Source organism: Bubalus bubalis, chromosome 1 (genome assembly GCF_019923935.1).
Source record: "Bubalus bubalis isolate 160015118507 breed Murrah chromosome 1, NDDB_SH_1, whole genome shotgun sequence".
Taxonomy (NCBI): domain Eukaryota; kingdom Metazoa; phylum Chordata; class Mammalia; order Artiodactyla; family Bovidae; genus Bubalus; species Bubalus bubalis.
The window spans coordinates 64,440,246-64,462,076 of record NC_059157.1 but is presented as its reverse complement, the minus strand read 5'-3'; the positions used below and the strand labels follow the sequence as shown (position 1 = coordinate 64,462,076).

The following is a 21,831-nucleotide window of genomic DNA, read 5'->3' as shown; positions in this document are numbered from 1 at the left end:
AGGGAAATAGAGACAGAACAAGTGCCAGTCATCAAAGGCTTGAGTCACAGAGATGCTGTGGAGAGTGGGTTGTGTGGAATGTGCAGTATTCAGTCACTGGATGACGGCCTTAGGCATTTATTTATTTTTCCTGTAGCTACTGTCATTGGAAAAGGCCCTGATGCTGGGAAAGATTGAGGGCAGGAGGAGAAGGGGGCAACAGAAGATGAGATGGTTGGAGGGCATCGCAGACTCAATGGAAGTGAGTTTGAGCAAACTCTGGGAGACAGTGAAGGACAGGGAAGCCCAGGGTGCTGCAGTCCATGCAAAGAGTTGGACATGCCTGTGCAACAATGACGACAATTGATATGGAGAATATGCAGGCTTGGTGTGCCTCTGGAGTCTCATCATTCAGTCCTCTATTCAACATATGCTTACTGAGCTGGGGTCATTCACTGTGACCTGAGAGAACACAGGTCAAGCCCAGCACTAAAGTTATGATTAGCATTGTCTCGTATCACTTCCTCCAAGATGCTGGTAGATACAAACATGAGTACTTTCAGTAATTCATGCTGGAGAATTACTGAGAGAGAGAGAGAGAGAGAGAGAGAGAGAGAGAGAGAGAGAAGAGCTCCAAAGTCACCCTGCCTGTGAACAATCAACACTTTTAACAGGAAAACAGACATCTATGTTACCAAAAGGTTTCTCTTCAGAACCTTCCCATCAGTTGCAGCTGACCCAAAAGGCAAACCATGTGGTCCTGAGGGGCAGCTTAGATAAGGGGTGGTTCTCAGCGGTTCACTTTTAGAAACCAATTTTGAAAGATCTGAGTGGGAGAGCATTGAAGTGAGGCGTAACAGGGTTCTCAGTTGCAAGCCAGAGAAGGCGACTGGTTGATTTAGGCTGAAAAAGAATTGATTCAATGGGCAGAGATTGCCCAGGAAGCTTGGAAACTAGGCAGCAACAAAGGTGATTACTCCGCTACTAGGTTCAAGGTCAAATCCTCTGAACAATGGCTACTCAAGCCCAGATGCCAGGAGCTTACGTGTTGCCTGCACTGGGTATGACACCAGATGTTTTCCCTGTTGCTGGTTAGACACTGCTGTTCTCATCCTCGAATACCATTTCTTTGCTTCGAACTAGGTGGAGTGTCCCAGATGCAAGGGAAGTTGGGAGAAATTTTTGCTTCCACAGGTAAAAGTGGTCTGTGCTATCTGAGCACCAGAATAAGATTCAGATGCAGAGCTCATGCCCCTCCCCCCTTCCCCTGAAAAAGTAAAATCCACTGATGTTTATTTGCAAGTCGTGTGGAACCTAAGACAGAAGGGATCTAAGACATCATCTAGATCAGATTCCAAAGATATAACTTTTAAAAGCCTTTTAACAAATAATTTAGAACACCTATATGTAAACGATGTAAAAGGTGTTGTTCTGCTGGCAGCTCCCCTTTTTTATTCGTGGAGAGAAGTGCTATCAACATACTCACTGCTACCGGTCAGTCTCTAAAACACCTGTGAAAAATTTGGGGTTCTATAATGACATTTAATAGCAAGGGTGAACAAACCATTTTATAAGTAATTTGAAAATTCTTAAGAAGGCTCAGAACCTGGGCAGGAACAAAAATGATTAAGCAGCATTAGGCTTACATTTTACCAACTGTGTGCTCTAGCTCAGTGAGCTCAGAAAAGTTTATGTGATCAATTTCCCTTAATGTCACAGAATAGTTTAAAGCTAAATAGGAGAGCAGCTTCGCTTGTGGTTTGGTGCTTTTTCCAGTACTTTCTCCAAACCAGACTCTTTTGGTCTTCATTGCCTTTTCTGGAAAACAAAGTGGTCTTAGACTTTGAAGAGAACTTCATGTTTAAGTTCTCAAACACCCGTTATTTTATAATCTACCTCTGATCTCTTGAACAACTGTTTCCTAATTTTAAATTAATACCACAGGTATATAAATTACTTTAAAAATTGTTTGTGGGAAAAGTGGTAATTTGAAAAATATTCATAGTGCTAACCACAAGTAATCTTGAATAATTTGTACTTTAGTATCCTTTTAAAAGCCAATTTAAAACTATTCACAACAGCTTTATTTATAGAACCCTAAATTGGAACAACTCAATGTCCATCAACAGGATGAATGGATAAACAAACCAAAACATACAATAGAAGACTAGTCAGCTAAAAAAAGAGGGAATGAACTACTGATCCTTGCACTAATACAGATGAGTTTTAAAGCAGCCAGTTGAGTGAAAAAAAAAAAAAGCCAGAGGCAAACAAGTACATCCTGTAGAATAACATTTATGTAAAGTTCTAAGGCAGGCAAATGCAAAGTACGGTGACAGAGATCAGAGAACCCTGGAAAGGAAATGGAGAAGGACGAGATATGAAGGGCATCGTAAGACGGGATGGTTATACAGTTGTATGCGCTTATTAAAACTTTAACACACTTAAAACCTTAAAAAGTTGCACAGGCATCTAGACAGCCACAAGAATCTTATTTTCTGCTTCTGAACTCTTGGGGCAGCGGGAATATTATCAAAGAAAGATTCTCACAAAGAATTAAGAAACTGTTAGATAACCATTCTTAAGTATAGACTTCCTAAACCTGAAAATGAAACTTCTCACTTGGTCAATAATTTAGAGAAAATATACAGACACTTAAAAATAGCCACTAAAGCTAACAGATAATAAAATATTTATTTTATTTTTGTAAAATTAAAAATAGTAGACAAGCATATGTAATTACAGTTCCAAAGCAGAGCAATAGAAATATATAAATTATTGCAGTTTTAAAAGGAAAGTATAACAGCCAAGTAATGTCTAAATAAACTTTTTTGAAACCAACTTGGTTTTCATCACGGCAGCTTCATTTTCTTTTCTCAGACGTCTTAGGCAATTTTGTATGAATTTCTGCTCAAATTTAAAGCAAGGTTAACACACACACACAAATTGTAAAAGTGTAAAATAGCATTTAACAGAAGTCACTACTGAACACTTTCTAAAATGCCTCTTTTGGAGGCAGTAGGATGGAAATAAACATTCTATATGTTTGAAAGAAACACATTTACTAAAATTCTTTTTTTGGGTGCAGTTGAGGGAAGCTCCAAGTAACACTTTGTGAAGGGAGGGTGGAGAGCAATACTCACTTGCATGAGTTTTCAATGTTTTAATTTGGTAAGGTTAAAATTGTGGACTAATTCAACATCACTAAAATGCATTAATAATCCGAATTCTTTTAAACTGAAAAAGAGTATGAAAACTGTATGTTACAAACTAGGTGTTAAAGATATCTCAGTTTTAGGGACTTGCTATGATCTGGTTCATAGCAAGGTGATCAAGTTGCTTAATAGGTTAGGCTACATTATTAATTAGGGCAGTTATGAAACGATGAAGTGGATGAAAATACCGAGACGCTGGACAGAACTTTGTTATTCCAAGCACAGTATTATAGCTCTTCTCCGAGATACATTTACTTGTGCCAGGGCTTCATTACCTTATTATTTGGTCAATGAACTCTCTCCCATTCCACCACAAATTTCCTCAAATAATTATTTCCACCAACCTAAACTTAAAAATGCAATTGAACACTGAAATCAATTATCTTTGTTTCACAGCCACATCAACAAAAGATACTTGAGTACTAAACTTTTTTTTATTAAGTACTTTAAAAGTACTCAAACATCTTACTTCGGCATAAAAATAACACTACAAGAACTTTACACTGTACCATTTGAAAGTTTTTATGTCACATAACCTAATTTTATGGTCACTAGCCTGAACTGCTTACTGAGCTACACAAATAATTTATTCTTTAAAAGTTCCTACTGAAATTTTGAGCATATACATTTTGTATTACATTTTACATTAATAACACTAGTAGATTTCTTCTAAAACAAAATAAAGCCAAAATTTGTAAACATTAACGCATACACATCTATCCCCCAAAATTCATTAAAAACACACACATAGCAAAAACTGACTGAAAGCAACAGCATAAACACCAAGGTAAAAAAATATATAAAGAAGAATGAGCTCTAAACCCTTTTCAGTGGTAAATGGTAAAATAAAAAACCCGAGAAATCTCAAGATGCCAATATATTTTGACTATATTTCTGAAATCATTTCCCAACATGAAACTTATTTAAAAGTAATCCTCAAATGTATATAAAAGTGGGCACTCTCTGGTGAAATGAACATATAATTTGAAAAACTAAAAACATTTCTTTGCTCCCAACACTGTAAGATGCTACATAATGGACTGGAACACATCTGGCTGCCGGCATGCATCATCTATCACTGGTCTGGTTTGAAAGAGCATGCCTTTCAAAAGACTAATTTGGACACTAAATACTAGGATCAAAGGGTAATAATCGCAAAGTAAACACATTTTTAGCTTAATTAAAAGGCTGACAGCATTTTAAATCTTTAAAAAGAACAATCTTGTGTTGTCAAAATCACTTTCAACTTCAAACTAATTTTTTAAACTTAATTCAACTTGCCTAATTATGAACTCTAAAGTGAAAAAATATTAGTCTTATTTCACTCTCCTTAATCATATAAGTTATTAAAATGTCAGTAATGGCTGACTGGCAATCTCTTTTTTTGCCATTTTTGAAACTACAAGTATAGGTGAGATTTTCTTCTAAACATCCTCAAAAAGTACTAACAACTCTGCCGAAAAATGGTCAAGTATGGTAACCAATATTTGCAGTATTTCATATTCTCTGAAGGTAGAACTCAACTCTATCCCTTATCCTTACTTTAGCATATAGAATAACTGCATATTCGAGAAAACTAACATAGGAATATAAAATAAGTTTACCAAATATTTGGATAAACTGCTCTGCAAAATACTTTTGTCAAAAAATTTTTTAAACTAGAATATCCATCCAAATCAAGTACTAGTGTGAGTACCAGCACCACAGATGTTTTTTAAGAGCACCGTGCCTTTGAAGAGCTTACGTATAAATATCTAAATGGAGTAAATCAGAGTCTCCAAATAAGACCTTGGTACCTGTATGATCCCATCTAATTGTGCCAAACTCAGTAGTAAAGCTACATATTTGCCAGAAATAAGCAAACACTTTCTTTGGATAACACTGTTGTATTCAGGACTGTACCATGTGCCTGCTGTTCTGGAAACAAGCTACTGCTTCTATCAAAGGCAACGCATCCCCAGTTTTTACGACTGTCCCTAAGTGATCTAAACAGAAGCACAAATGTGTGCAAGCAGCACACTGGCTGGTAACATCCTTAGTGAATTATGCCAAAAAAGGAGAGTGAAGTCAAATTTGAACATCTGTCCATAACAATGAAGCACTGAGATACTGGCATAAGGAAAGATCTCCGTTCAACTTACAATTTATAGGGATTTTTGATATTGCACACATTCAATTTAAAGCTTATCAAAACTAAGGCAATGAATTCATTCCCCACTCCTTGGATTTTAAATTCATTTTGGATGACTCAAAGAATCGAGAGAAATGCAAAGTGTCTTTCAAAAGCTCCCTCCAAAAAGCAGTTGTGTCCTATTTCAAAGAAAACAAGACAAAAATCAGTAACATATCATTTAGTATCCTCAGGCAAATTTAACACATTTTACATTTTAGCATGACAAAAACTTGTTTTCTACTAGATGGAGGCGTTTCTTTGCTTGGTCAAATACTCTTTGTGTTCAAGACTAAAATCTGACTGACCCCAGCCAGGGCAGGCTGCCAAATTTAAGGCAGAAGTTATTCATATCTTTGTGTATGAAACTGCCAAGCTAATGGGCTTTTCTGTTGATGCTTTCATGCAAAGGATCCTGTCTCATAAATACATTCTAAGTACCAGCAGCAAACAGAATTTAGAGCCCATTTTAAATCTGCGTCAGTTATAGCATTTACTATACTATATGGTTTGAAAACTTATCTGTTTGAGACAACCTGTTTGTTCAGAACTCTTGGAAACATGAGAAGCAACTAACAAGAATATCTTCTTAAAAAGGAGCTTATTTTTTTGAATTAAGAGTTTTACTTTTCTATCACAAGCAATTTTCTCTTTTCCTTTATATTCTAAAATTTAGAAAATGCTTTCTTTGGGCACGACTATCAATGATGTTAACAGAATTTGGACAGTTGAAGAATTCTTGAACTTTTATCGAGCACACAAAATGATTTTAATTTTTTTCAAAGGCAGGACAACAGTTTCATGGCATATTAAATTTGAAGATAGATACTACATTTGACTTGGAAGTGAGGCTTGACTTAAAATTCTTGTCTAAATTCTAACACATCAAAGTCATTATTGAAAGTAATACTGACTAGAATAGGCTTTTACTTCTATAGAGATGAGCTGACATACAAAAACTAGATTAGTATTTTCTTCCTGAACTCATAATTGCTTTTATTAGAAAAAATAATGTATTTTATTTTCCTGTATACTTGCTTTAAAAAGTTATTAACTCCTCTAGAAGTCAAAACAGTTCAACTAGATAGATTTCTATTCCAAAATACATTTATCTTTGGAAAACAAGATAACAGCTGTAAAAACATTATTAAGAGAATAAAATGCAGTGCTGTGAAATATGGGTAACATATTCACACACGAAGTGTAACTATAATATACAGAGCCATTCAAATACACATTTAAAAAGAGAATGAAAAGGTACCTAAAATAGCATTTTTATATATAAAATTTTCATATTAAAATATTGCTCAATAAATAAGAGGTGATATTATGAATTCCATTTCCCTCTTAAATGTTACCTTCAGTAATTTAGACTAATATAAGAACAGTTAACCTTCCACTGTTTTGACAGGTGAATTACATTAAAACATGTTCAATAAAATCATTGTAACAGTATATTTAAGTAGTCACATGTGGTATAAATTAGGGAGGACTGTTTAGTAATTATGGGAAAACAGATTCCCCAAATGAATCAAAATGATTAACCCTAGCAGACTAGAGTGTACTGGTCTGCTTTATTTGGCAAAGATGTTGAATATTGCCTTAATCTTTGCAAATTTAATGACCATAAAATAATTGACCATAACTTTCTTCAACTTCTTCAAAGTGAATATGCCCAGCAGACCAAAAAATGGCAGAGCATGGGAAGTAAGTGTAAGTTGAGTTCAGTTGCTTATGGGCAGGTGTGACTTCAATCCCGTTCGGCCCATCTGCAGACATGGTAACTTGGAATAGTTCTTGAGAAGCTGTTCGATGGCAACGTGGCGGACATGGAGCTCTGAGGCTAAAGAATCTTTCTCTTGCACTTGGTGGGCTAACTCTTCAAAAACTTCTGTAAAAATTTAAAAGTAATTCTATTTTTAATACACAGAAAGCTATTCTATGATTTATATTTCAAGTACTTTAGCTGAAATGAACACATTGGGCAAATGTTTGTAATGAAAGTAGTTTGAAACCAAGGAAACAGCTGAGTTTTGATCATCCTAGGAAGTTGTACACGTTGCATAGCCAACTGGAATATGGTGTTCTCCCTCTAATGAAACTTGCGAGTCCTAAGCAATGACCCGGATGCACAGCAGAGATGAGTTACAACCACCTCTGAGATCCTTTCCTCACATGGAATACACAGGTTCAATGAATTTCTCATATGATTTACGGACAGTAAAGTGCCTGTTAGTACCCAGGTCTGGAACCTCCTCTAAGAGGCTCTGGAATCAGACTACCTGAATTTTTGAATTTTTGTTCTGACTCTTACGTGTCTCAGGCAAGTAACTTAAACTATGTTTTAATTTTCTCTTATGGAATAACCTCAATAATGAAAGTAAGCACCTCATAGGGTTACTGTGAGGATTAAATAAGATCATACTTGTAAAGTACTTGTCACAGGATAAGTACTTGATAAATGTAAGTTGCTATTATTATGTTATTATCCTGAGAGGCTGTGTGGTCAAGAAAGACCACTACCTTTTGAGTTAAAAGGACAGGAATTAGAATCCTTAATCTGTTGCTTACTGAATGCAAGATCTCTGTAAGCAACTGAAGCAACTGTAAGCAACTTAAGGTTTCTGAAGTGCAGTTTCCTCACCTAAATGAGAATTAATTGTAGGGGAAAAAGAAAAAAAGACAATTTGGGGAATTTGAACACTGTTAACTGTATTAGCATCATACTTGAATGATGTTAACAAACTACTCTTCTTTTTTTAAAAAGATGAGGTTGTGATTGCCTAAAAAAGAATGTTATCTTTTAGAGAAAATTCTAAACTATTACATTTATGGACAACAAAACAAAATATTGTCTGGAATTTGTTCCAAAATAATCCATGCTGGAGGTGGGGGTAGGGGAAGGAAAATGGGTACAAGTAGAGAAGAAGGAAAATTAGCTAGCTGAAATTGGGAAAGAGGGTTTCACTACATTATTCTGACTACGTTTGTGTTTGGAAGAGTTAATAATAATTAAAAAAAAAAGGGGGGCCAATACCACCTGCCTTAAAAATCTGCTAAGGAGCACACCTGTGCAGTGCCTTGCACAACAGTAGGTAGTAAAAACATGTTAGTAAGAGATTAAGTTGTAGTCTCTGTTTTCACCAGAAAAAGAAGAATCTACTTCACCAGCAGGTCACAGAGAAGACTAAGAAAAATTCTTTTTGCTCTGGAAACTCTAAGAGGATCATTTCTAAATTTAAATGCAAATAATGCTAATAAGGGATTTTCTGTATCAGAACTGGCACATGTAAAAAGTACTGACATGAGTCTTTACCCTGTATTTGCTGTTGGAGCTCTGCATTCAGTTGCTTTACCTCACCAAGAGTCATCGAATTCACTGAAACATGAAAATACATTCATTACTACCATGACAACCTGGGAAAATAAGTTATCTACACCATCAACACAACATCCTATTTAAAAAAAGTATCTGCACTTGTTTCTGAACATGACATTTAACAGGACCCTAGGATTCATTCATTAACTCCTAAAGTGCTGGGTTTTCAAATTCTGCCCACAATTCACAACCAGTCTATTCACAACTGGTCTATCTCCACCTGAAATAAAAGGTTCACTGAAAAATTCTTAGCATTAGATCCAGTGGGTTCTGATATTTCTCATGCTGTTACAGTTTTTAAAAAGGGCTAGTTACTACCCATTGAGTTGACTTTGCTAAAGCGCCACACGCTTCATGATGTGTAGCTTGAAAAAGACTAACGTACTATGAAAACAGTTTGAAAATCAATTTATCTAGCTATATGTTGTTGTTAAGTCACTAAGTTGTGTCTGACTCTTTTGTGACCCGATAGACTGCAACCCACCAGGTTCTTCTGTCCATGGAATTCTCCAGCCAAGAATACTGGAGTAGGTTGCCATTTCCTACTCTAGGGGATCTTCCCACCCCAGGAACTGACTTCGTCTCCTGAATTGGCAGGAGACTCTTCACCACTGAGCCACGAGGGGAGCACCGTCTACGTATACAACTGGAGAGAACTCAGATGTAGAATCAAGGAGTTATATAAAAATATACCCAAGGGCCCTTCTAGCCCTAAGATCACTTGATTCTAAGGTAATTAAAATTAACTCCGCTCCTGTGTGTTTTTGAAGAAATAGATGCAGACTGAATGAGTCACTTTTTCCAGGTGCACATGTTACCTTTAGCCTTTGGTAAAATGTCAGATTTCTGCTTTTGAAATACCAGCCCCAATTAGTCTTGTAGGGATTAGCAACGTGACAGTGTGTGTTTGTCAATGGTGGAGGCTCTACTTCTAAACTATATGAACCCCAACTTTCTAATTCCCAATCTGTTGATTCCGTTCTGTTAATCATTTGAAATGGCAAAACAAATGATGGGACTGTAGAATTCCAGTGGTTTTAGGACATACTAAGGAATATTCCAAAGAAATGATGGCATTTTTGCTAGGGGGAACCTGTCATTTAAATGCTAAATTAACCAAATCTGTACTTCCACAGCAAAATTCCTGACACATCACATATATAAAACATTAAAAAAATAAAAAAGAACCAACAGAACTCCAATCTTTACCCCTTTTCCCTATACTTACATTCCTCTCTGCTGTAATGTGGATGCTGGGTCTGGACATGAGCCTCTGGACCAGAGATTGTCTTTTCCTTTTTCTGTTCCCGGTTGTGACTATGAGGCCACAGTACACTGTTATGGCATAAAGTGGTACCCGAATCTTGTAACACAGCAAGCCCAAAGTTTGTGTTCTCCTTCTGTTCCAACATTCGTTGTGTACAGTTTGAGAGGCCACCTGCATTTCCTTCTATCCACTTTGCAGAATACTTTGGTACTTGAGAGTCAAACTGTGGGAGTAACTTTTTATCTGGCTTATGCCTGAAGTTAAACAGGTGATGCTGGGGGTTTTTAGAACATTCGGAGTCTGAATCCAGATCCTTATTTTGTGCATATTGTACAATCCAATTTATCTTCTTACTCAAAATAGTTTTAACTTCTTCATAAGTACTTTTTGAAAGCTTAGATCGAGGACAATCCTGGTTTGCAATCAAATGATATTTTTCAAAGCAGTCTTTATGGCCCCTTAATGATTTGGTGTGCAGGAGATCAGATTTTGGTATTCCTAAAGAAAAGAAAGAAGTAAGACTTGACACAATTTTGTTTTTTATAAGCTGCATTAAAAAATACAAATCTTAGTAAAATACCGAGTCACTGATTAATTTGCAAATTAGTGGAAAAATGCTAAAGAATATTAATATTAATAATATACATGTATATATTACAATAATGATATAGCCTAATAATTTATGCTTCAGTTTAACTATATATTCAATAAATTCTGAATAGCAGAAATATTAAATTCTTATGAATAGCAAAGCCTTTCTTAAGGACTTAATGATTCAATTTCAACCTCAGTCCAGAGGCATGTTATTGCATAATATTAAAAAATACCACTGAACCAGCAATCTATACTTACAGAATCTTGACCTGTACATTATAAAGCTTTCTTCACTAGCTCTCCTGAAGTTACACATTTGTAAAAATTTTTGTTATAGGTTTAATAAGAGAAATGCTTCACAATTTTTTCCCTAACAAAAAAACATAGTAAATCATGATTTAAAATTAACTTATATTTTTACTGGGGAAAGATAAACCAGAATCAGAAAAATATACATTAATAAAAGCCTCAAAAAGTCAATGAACTGTTTCGATTTTTTCAAGTAAGAAAATAAAAACATCTAAAATGTTTTTACATGTTTAATACTTCCTAAACCTTTATCAAGATAATTTTATCTCTAGAAGAAATGCACTACACACAGTTCTTATTCACAGAGCAACAAATTCAATCTACCAGGATACAATAGCCAATATAATTCTTCAACTCACAAATGTTCATTACGTACCACAAATCATGGAAAATTTTACACATTTACATTTCCAGCTTTTAGTAGAGCTCAAGTATGCTATCTCTATTGTTTTTTAAAAGAGAGAATACATTTTCAAATATACAACATACTTTGAAATATAGAATACATTGATACATTTTTGTAAGTTCAAACTATTTAAAATAAAACAGCAGTGCTTTCATATTGAAGGTGAACATGGGATGTGGAATGGAAAATTAATGGCTGCAAGAATTAACCAGTCTAAACTGCTTAGCTTTGAAAACAGGAAGTTGAGAGCCACTCAGGTGTTAGTTTAAAAAAGAAGTTTTAACTGACTCATCAGAAAACATTACATTCTGTATTCATCCTTTGTTTTAAAAGCTGAAGTTGTAATAATTCACTGACTTGCAAACCCTGGCTAATACTAAAATAGTGATGTATTTGTATTTTAACAGTATTAAATCAGGTGCAAAATACTCACAAATTCTAACTTGTTCTAAAACAACACCACATCAGCCAGTGGTGGGTCCTGCCAAAACCAGTACTAACTGGGCTGTCAGTTCCCTCACAAGTAAGCTATGGGGGTACCCCTCTTAAATACTAACAGTCTAATTAAGTAGACGAGCCTCACCAGGTAAACTCAACTATCTCAGTCTTGTTTCTTCCACTGAGTGTAAAAACCAAACTTAAAACAACTGCATACACATTTTATTTACCCCCTTGGTGCCTGTGCTGCAATTGTGTGTGTATATATTTTTTACCAGTTATTGTCTGGTTAGGTCAAATTTCCTGCAAAATTAAAATATTCAAGCACAAAACTTCAAAGCTCTATTTGACAACACTGTGTATGCCTTCGAAACCTTAACATAAAAAGGAAGTGCACAAATCTTGATTAGAAAGAAACCATTAAAAGTATTTTATAATATTATGTATGTTTTAATATCATAAATAAGACAAAAACATAGTATCAATTACAGATAAAATAAGAAATACTTCCATTCTGCTGTTTGATTCTAATACTGATTGCTAGGCAGAGAGAACCTGAAGCTCGCTTATTTTACTAACTTTGGGAAATTCTTTAAAGAGCTTTCTTACTCTCTTAGGGCTCACTGCCAACAGATAGCTGGCCAATCCCTGAAAACATAAATGGTCTCATTCTCAGTCCATTGCCATAGCACTAATCTATGTAGCCATGGTTTGCTGCTGCTGCTGCTAAGTCGCTTCAGTCGTGTCCGACTCTGTGCAACCCCAGAGACGGCAGCCCACCAGGCTTCCCCGTCCCTGGGATTCTCCAGGCAAGAACACTGGAGTGGGTTGCCATTGCCTTCTCCAATGCATGAAAGTGAAAAGTGAAAGTGAAGTCGCTCAGTCGTTCCCGACTCTTAGCAACCCCTGGACTGCAGCCTACCAGGCTCCTCTGTCCATGGATTTTCCAGGCAAGAGTACTGGAGTGGGGTGCCATTGCCTTCTCTGAGCCATGGTTTAGCTGAATCCAAACGTTGTAAATTCTGTTTCTCCTCCTCCATCCATGGGATTTTTCAGGCAAGAGTACTGGAGTGGGGTGCCATTGCCTTCTCCCTCCCTTACTATATATGAGAGGAAATCCTTCTGTGTATAAAAAGGATTGTAAACTAGGCTATGTGCGTTCGCGCTAAGTTGCTTCAGTTGTATCTGCCTCTTTGTGACCCCAAGGACCACAGCCTGTCAGGCTACTCTGTCCCTGGGATTCTTCAGGCAAGAATACAAGAGTGGGTTGCCATGCTCTCCTCCTGGAGATCTTCCCGACCCAGAGATTGAACCCATGTCTCTTATGTCTCTTTCCATTGGCAGGTGGGTTCTTTACCACTGGTGCCACCTGGGAAGCCAAAAGAAAGTCATTATTCTTTGCTGCTAGTTTTTTTTGGGTTTTAAAAATTTATTTGGAATGTTCAGAAGTTGTATTAAAAAAAAGACAAAAAAATGAAACAACAAATTTCCCGATGTGCCCCAGAGTTTTAATAAGTCAATATAATAAATGTTTATTTGAAGAATAATGTGGGCTTTTAAAGTTAACAATTTTTTTAATCCAATCTTTCTTCTTAGTAATTTATGTAATAGAACTTTATGTTCTCCAGAAATAATTTTTTATTTTAAGTTTTACTTAAATCCCCACCCAAAGGAATGTTTGGAGCCCAGTAAACACATAATTATATGCGTACTGGTAATCATCTGAGATGAAAAGCAAGTCAGAGAACAACAATATTCAATTTACTGTGAAAATATGTAAATGTAAATTTCAGATTCAGACACTCAAGTGAAAAATCCCCTATAAAAGACAAAAAAATGTCATGACAGGAAGAGTTCTGAATGTGGGAGTATTTCTACTTAGATGTCTCATGTGCTTATTTGCTCAGTCATGTCCAACTCTGTGATCTCATGGACTGGAGCCCGCCAGGCTCCTCTGTCCATGGAATGCTCCAGGCAAGAATACTGGAGCAGGCTGCCATGCCCCTAGAGGTCCCAACTGCTCCTTACATTCACCCTGCCTCTTCCTCCATTCTTGCACCCACACCCAATCCCCCTCCAGAGTCTGGCACACCCAACTGCTCAAGGAGGAAATCTGGGTGTCCTCTTTGACAGTTCCTCTTTGCGCCTCATCCCAGATGTTTTACTGTCCACCTTACTAGACTTCTTCACCCTAAAATCTAGCATATTTAATATTCCTTCACTCCATTACCACTACCACTATGTTATTTGGGTCTTCATCACCATCCCCTCTCTAGTTCTTCCTTCCTCTAAGAAGCCTTTTCTAACCAGTTGCATCTCAGCTAATGGCACCAGATTTTAAAATTGCTTCTTCACTGGCCTTTATCTCCTGCTAGAGGTAAATTCTGTGAGAAAGAGCACCATCTGTATTATGTACATCTTTATTATCATAGTGCCTAGCACATAGCAAGTACTCAAGAAAAAGTCATTACATGAATAAAGGAAAATGAAAATTGTATTTAAAAAGCAAACCTAAAACTTATTACCAATTATTATTTGAGGTCTACTGCAATGAAATTTTGCCCATCTGCAAGGTAACTAGGCTGTGCAGCTTTGCAGGCTCTCAGAAGTTAACTGGGCTTCCCAGGTGGCACAGTGGTAAAGAATTCGCCTGCCAATGCAGGAGACCCAAGTTCAATTCCTGGGTTGGGAAGATCCCCTGGAGGAGGAAATGGCAACCCGCTCCAGTATTCTTGCCTGGGAAATCCCATGGACAGAGAAGCCTCGTGAGTTATACTCCATGGGGTTACAAAGAGTTGGATATGACTGAGCGAACACACACACACAGAAGTTAATTAATGACATCTTCCAGTGAAGTTACTCCTACGTTTGGTTTAATATGACATTAATCCCAAGAACTGATGAGTGGCACTGATATATAGAGATGCATTCCAGTGGCATCATTCAATCTGCCAAATAAAATCAGGAACTTCTACTCAATTACTTACTTTTATTATAAATATACATACTGTAAATATACAAGGCTGTTTTATGTAAACTGTAGCTCATTCATCCAGATCTGTATCTATACCTTCTTTAGCTCACTAGAACTTTAAAACCTGAATCAGTTTTAAAGTTTAATTTGAAAATACTTGCCTTGTAAAGATAGTTTAAAATACCCAATTCATAAAATTTAATATACTGACACTTCATACACTTTTTTACTAGAAAAGAGTGTGAGTAGCCCACTCAATTTGTATCAACAATATATGTGTCATTTTATAAATTCCTGAAGTGATTTTGTTTTTTTCACCTCATCAGTTTGAATTAATATAAGAGAAACAACCACTGCTATTATCAGAGATCCCAGTGAGTTTTCAATTGACTTTATAAATTTTAATTGCATTTACAAGTGTTAACAGCTCTGAGCACTAATTTGTTTCTTCAGCAGCTTTTCAAAGGAAATGAATCTAAATGCAATTAAATGAGTTGGTACTTTTCAGAAACTGAGTTACAAGTAATTTCCAAACCAGTTTCACAAAAACTGTACTACAACTTCCTAATAAAACTTCTGAGGACCAATATAATTGACATCCTGCTGCTGCTGCTAAGTCGCTTCAGTCGTGTCCGACTCTATGCGACCCCATAGATGGCAGCCCACAAGGCTCCCCCGTCCCTGGGATTCTCCAGGCAAGAACACTGGAGTGGGTTGCCATTTCCTTCTCCAATGCATGAAAGTGAAAAGTGAAAGTGAAGTCGCTCAGTTGTGTCCGACTCTTAGCGACCCCATGGACTGCAGCCTACCAGGCTCCTCCGTCCATGGGATTTTCCAGGCAAATTGACATCCTAAGTATTAGGAAAACTTTAAAACATATCACACAGATGGCTACGTAACTTTGGGTCTTGAGTTCCTGATTAGTAGAGAACCAAGACCTTACTTGGCAACCACAATTGACAATATTTTGGAAATTTATTTAGGTGGACATTTCTGTATGAACAGTGGTATTTTAAAAAATTAAGCTGTTTCTATTCAATAGTTTTCTTTATAACATCTTTCCCCACTTCCATTTCTGATTCTGTTATACCATTCTCACATACTTTGAAAACCCTCCCACTAACCCATCTGCCGTGCTATCTCCATTTCTATTCTTTAAGTTCCTTTCTAGGATCAATTTGCTTTAAGAAAACTTGGTTAAAGCCATAAAGGGCAAAAGCCACTCAAATGTAGACCTTCTTGTTTGCTTATCATTGTCACCCTTTTAAAATGAAGATGTTTCCATGCATATATTTAATATGTTTATTGTAGTAATAGTTTGTCCTCTCACAAGATGATACTCCAAATGGCACTAAAAAACAGCCACAGAACCCCAAACACTTAAGTTTTACGACATGTTCCATCACCTTCTGCTTTTCCCTTTTAGCCTCTTGAAGATCTTATTTATGGGTTGGTGGTAATTAGAGAAGCAAAGCAATCTTTTCCTGCTGGTTCCCCAGCTGGTCCTATCAAACAGTACCATCTCTCAGCCAACTACACTGATGTTACATCCCTTATTTTCACAGGTTCTCGACTCCTATCATCTGACTGCCATATGCATATTTACTCTGCAATTAGTCTTCCTTCTGAATGTGACTGCTATATTTCATTTCTCAGTCAAAGGACTAGCTTCATATAATTTGGTATTCCATAGGTTGAGCAAATAGAATACAACCAACTGTTGGATGTAAAGCTGTAATACCTGTTATCATATCAGCAGGAGACTGGAAAGCTCTAAGGGAGTGAGCATTTTAACTTTTACTACAGCTTCAAAATAAAAAAATAAAAAATTAGAGAACTGGCAGTATTGGTTTTCCAAATGGTAGGTTTGTGTATTCTTTCTTAATTTTAAAGTAAGGTAAGATAATAATTTAGTTATGATTCAAGTTTCAGGTTAACAGGCTGTGAAGAAATTTTAAGCACACTGCCTCCAGACATAACCAACATTTGTGCAACAATTCACAGTACTGCTTCAAAATCTTTTTTTATGGAGGCTCACATTTGCCCAGCATAAAGAGTTTTCCAAGAGTTAAGGTGTTTCTTCTTGTGATGATCTTATCCTGGTTGCTAGGAATGGGAGAACAAGCATCTACATGATTATGTATTGCCCATATTAAGCGATGTTTATGTACATCTTTGTTGTTCCGTCATGTCCGACTATTTGCAACCCCATGAACTGCAGCATGCCAGGCTTCCTTGTCCTTCACTATCTCCTTGCTCAAACTCATGTCCATTAAGTCAATGATGCCATCCAACCATCTCTCCTCTTGCCCTCAAATCTTTTCCAGCATCAAGGTCTTTTCCAATGAGTCAGCTCTTTGCATCAGGTGGCCAAAGTATTGGAGCTTCATTCTTCCAATGAATATTCAGGACTGCTTTCCCTTTAGGACTGACTGCTTTGATATCTTTGCAGTCCAAGGGACTCTCGAAAGTGTTCTCCAGCACTGCAATTCCAAAGCATCAATTCTTCGGCGCTCAGCTTTCTTTATGGTTCAACTCTCACATCCATACATGACTACTGGAAAAATCATAGCTCTAACTATATAGACCTTTGTCAGCAAAGTGATGTCTCTGGTTTTTATTTTTTAATATGCTGTCTAGGTTTGTCATAGCTTTTCTTCCAAGGAGCAAGTGTCTTTAATTCACGGTGGCAGTCACTGTCTGCAGTGATTGTGGAGCCCAAGAAAATAAAGTCTGTCACTGTTTCCACTTTTTCAGTAAGTGTTAATTGTAAAGATGGGAGCAAACAGCTAAACTCTATTGAAGAAAGAAGGAAAGGAAGGAGCTGTTATGCCTTTGTTTCTGAGGACCAACTTTCCATTTCTGAAGAAAGGAATAGAGGAAAAGTTGGGCCTTCCCTGATGGCTCAGATGGTAAAGAATCTGCCTGCAATGCAGGAGACCCAGGTTTGATCCCTGGGTCAGGAAGACTCCCTGGAAAAGGGAATGGCTACCCACTCCAGTATTCTTGTCTGGAGAATTCCATGGACAGAGGAAGCTGGTGGGCTATAGTCCATGGGGTCGTAAAGAGTCAGATATGACTGAGTGACTAACACTTTTCTGGAAGTAGAGGTGGTATGCCCACAGCCTGAAGTCTGGATCCATACTGTAGCAAGTTCTGTTTAGCCTATAAATGTTTTTAAAAAATTTAGATTCACTTACAGTTTTCGATTTCTTGGTTTCCCTTAAAAACAAAATCAGAAGATCTGACAGCAAATGGCTAGTAATGAGAAGCAGCTACTGCCTGAGAATTGGGCAATTGCTCTTCAACAGTCCTTATCTTTCCCTTTGGGAGTGTGCAGGTACCTGTGACTTATCCAGCGGCAAGCACAGCCATGCTGGTTGGTGACTCTCACACTGCACCGAGACTCTGTAATGACGTAGGTCTGGATTGCTTCTGAATAGGTAATGGCTGTCCCAGTAATGGCTGGACACCCCAAGTGACCAGGCTCCTCTGCATTTGATGATCAAGCAGCAGCCAAGCCATGATTCAAGAAGAGTGATCACCTTTAGATCTACTGCCAGTCACAGGAATGCAGTGGGAGGACGCTCAGATTGTCTAGGCTCTTACTAACGAAAGGCAGATTAGCCTGAAGGTGGGAAGCGAGGATGAATAGCTGGGGCACCTGCTTCCTTAAATCTGCAACAGGACAGGCTTCTACCTCTTGGAAAATTTTATCAGTTGTGCTCTGTGCCCAGTGGGTTCTGTGGTTAACGGTGCTCCATTCCCCTCCCCCTCATATCACTTAAGAGTCTGTCGTGTTCAAATACCCAACATACTGTTTAAAGGAACAGGGAATTGCTTATCTCTGCGTTGGAAACAGATGGAATTATTGGAAACTGTACTAAGCCAATACACAGATGGGCTCAGCAACTTGCTTTTCCAAATTTTGAGAATCATTGCCTTAAAGAAAGGTATACCAACAGGTGGACTGTGGACAGCATATTTCAGTTTAGGAGATGTTTATGCCAAAGGTTTTTGGGTGTGCGAAGAGAAGGATTAAGCAGTTAGTCAAAGCAGCTTAATCCAATAAATGAATTATAAGGGCAAATTTCAATCAGCAAAGACTTCAGAAGATTGATGTTAAAAGACAAACCTCAACCTCAAATAACCAAGGAAGCCACAGTAGAACTGAATTCTTGTAATGATGGATGTATAAACTGCAAATAATTTATCAAAAAGAAAACCTTTCTCAGTGAAATTTACTTTTTCATCATAACAGTTGGGAAACTGGAGAAACACACCTACATAACAACTGTTTATTACTAACTGGGTACAAAAAATAACAATCTACACTCAATCCTGCTCTCAAATTTAGTTACCTATTTTAACGAGAAAGGTCCAATAGAACTGTGATAGTGGACGTGTTCTCCTTCTGTGCTATATACAATACGATAGCCACTAGCCTTATGTGGCTACCAAGCATGTGAAATGTAGCGAGTATGACCAAGGAACTATGTTTTACTTTTAACTTTAATTAACTTAAATTTAAATCACTACCTTGTGGCAAGGTTACCAAATTGGACAGGGTAGCTTGTCCATAGATAATTGATGAAGTACAAGGGTATTTGGAAAAAGAATACGAATGGAAGTTATTCATCTTTAGGATACTAAGCTCACAGTAGCACAGAATATAAAAAGCTAAAACTGCTTTTCTAGCACATTAAAAATACTATGTTTAGACTATAATTGTTAAGTGGCACAAAGAATTAAAAGTTATAAAAACTTGTAAATAACCCAGTTGGCCTAAGTAACCCTCTACTTATTCCATTTTTCTAAGTAAAACTTTACCCCAAATAGGCAAAGTTAAAAGATACACATTACTTAAACAAAAGGTAAGCCTAGAAAAAAGGCATTCATAATAACATGGATGAACGAGGATAAACCATTATGAAAAAGGAAATTTATGAGTTCAAAAGTAAGAAATGTGATAGCTATGTGAACTCTGGCCTTTATCTCCTGAACTGCTGTCTGCCTAGTTAAGGTTTTGCCTGATTTATTTTCTTACAAGTAAGAAAAACAAAATAAAAGCTGTCCTGCAGCTAGTTATAAAACATGTTTTATATCTCAACTTCTTTGCATATATCTGAATCACTGTTCCTGAAATTTTAGTTGACTATTCCTTATACAATGCTTTACAGCAGCATCTAATAGAGATTTACTAGCAAGTGAATTTGAAGTCATTTATAATTCAATTACTACTATAGGTAGTAAATGGTAAAAATTAAAACTGATGGGAAAGCCATTTGATTAAACAAACTCAAGATTTTTCAAAAAGGCAATAATTGATGAATCATACTGAAAAATGCTAAAAAAGATTGTGACTATGTACTATAATTGAATCACAGCATTTCTAGAGTAAAAGGAGCTTTGATTTACAGAAAGGGTTTGGAGAGCTAGTGTCCAATAAAATCGTTCCATGATGAAACAGTTATAAAAATTACAGTCCAATACAGTGCAACCTTTTTTATCCATTGATATGAAAAAGATGTTTCTGATAAATTAAAAGACCAGTTATAAATGGTATATATAGCCTGATTTCATTTTTAAACACAATTTACCATGTATACATGCATACTCTACTGAAGAAAATAATTTATAAAACACCAAAAATATTAAAAGATTATTGGTAGGTATGTGGGATTGTAAATCTTAAAATTCTTTTTGCTTCCTGTATTTTGATTTTTCTGTAATAGTTTATTTTTTCAATGAAAATAAAAAGAGATGAAAAGAGAGAAATTTCATTTCAATGAGAGAAAGAAAATCTTTCATCATTTAAATAGTGAAAATTTAAAACATTTTTTAAAAAGCCTATAAAGAAATATTTTGGTTTGGGAAAGAAAACAGTGTGTCTTAGTGCAAGACAAATCAGGTTTTAAGTTATATACTGTATGTTCCAATGTACTAAGTAAAACAAAAAAATTATACTGGAATGATAAAAGATACACAGTCCTAAAATATCCCAACATTCTGAATATTTTTAAGGTTGAAAATTTCCTTAGGCTAACAATGTATCTAGCAAAGGATAACTTTCAAATCAAAGATTCCCCTCCTCTGAAGTCAGATTATAACCACTGCATAGTTTTATCTGGAAATCCTTGTTGGAGACCCAAAGACTTCAAAGGCACTGAGGGAAAAAGACACTGACGTGTGAACACAATTCGTATTGTTGAAAGAAACTGGGGAAAAGATTAGCTTTGATTGTTGCTGTTTAATTGCTCAGTCTTGTCCTAGTCTTTGTGACCCTATGGACAGTAGCCGGCCAGGCTCCTCTGTCCAGGGCATTTCCCAGGCAAGAATACTGGAGTGGGCTGCCATTTCCTTCTCTAGGGGATCTTCCCAGGGACTGGACCCACGTCTTCTGCTCGGCAGGCAGATTCTCTTACCACTGAGCCACCAGGGCAGCTGCTACATGAGGGAAATTACGGGGGCTGGAGCAGAAGAATCTACTGAAAACCAAATCATAAAAAGGTAAACTCAGGGGACTTCCCCAGTGGGCCAGGGGCTAAGACTCTGCACTCCCAATGCAGGGAGCCCAGGTTCTACCCCTGGTCAGGAAACTAGATCCCACATGTTGCAACCAGGAGTTTGGATGAAGCAACTAAGACCCAGTGCAGCCAAAACTGAGGATAAAGTCAGACTTCAATGTATGTAAAACACTGAATTATTTTGGCAATGAAGAGTTGTTCAATACACAAATGAGTCAGAATAATCTTTTCAGAAGACTTCATCTTTTCAGATGAGATGAAAACAAAACACTTCTATATTTTAATTTAAATCAACATGAACAGTTGCACCACATGCTGCTGATGTATTTACCAAAGAGCTCCTCCACTTATTATCTTTTTGTGATCTTTGAAGTGGCCCTGTGAACACTGGCAACAGTGTAATTTATCACTTCTATTTAATATCAATACAGGTTGCTGCTGCTAAGTCACTTCAGTCGTGTCTGACTCTGTGCGACCCCATAGACGGCAGCCCACCAGGCTCCCCCCGTCCCTGGGATTCTCCAGGCAAGAACACTGGAGTGGGTTGCCATTTCCTTCTCCAATGCATGAAAG

The 21,831-nt window shown here is 36.9% G+C and overlaps 1 protein-coding gene across 3 annotated transcripts in view; it reads right to left on the bottom strand.

Annotated features, from left to right (window-relative positions):
* Positions 1–2,654: 2,654 nt before the first annotated feature.
* C1H21orf91 (chromosome 1 C21orf91 homolog) overlaps positions 2,655–21,831 on the bottom strand; it is a 33,760-nt gene continuing 14,583 nt past the window's right edge. For 2 of the 3 annotated variants that reach the window (XM_045165026.1, XM_025282152.3), the window contains exons 3-5: positions 9,972–10,508; positions 8,681–8,743; positions 2,655–7,255 (exon numbers count right to left, since the gene is read on the bottom strand). In XM_045165026.1, the coding sequence (XP_045020961.1) occupies positions 7,089–7,255; positions 8,681–8,743; positions 9,972–10,508 (767 nt within the window). In that variant the 3' untranslated portion in view covers positions 2,655–7,088. The remainder of the gene's footprint in view (positions 7,256–8,680; positions 8,744–9,971; positions 10,509–21,831) is intronic. The other variant, XM_044939914.2, reaches the window with a different exon arrangement.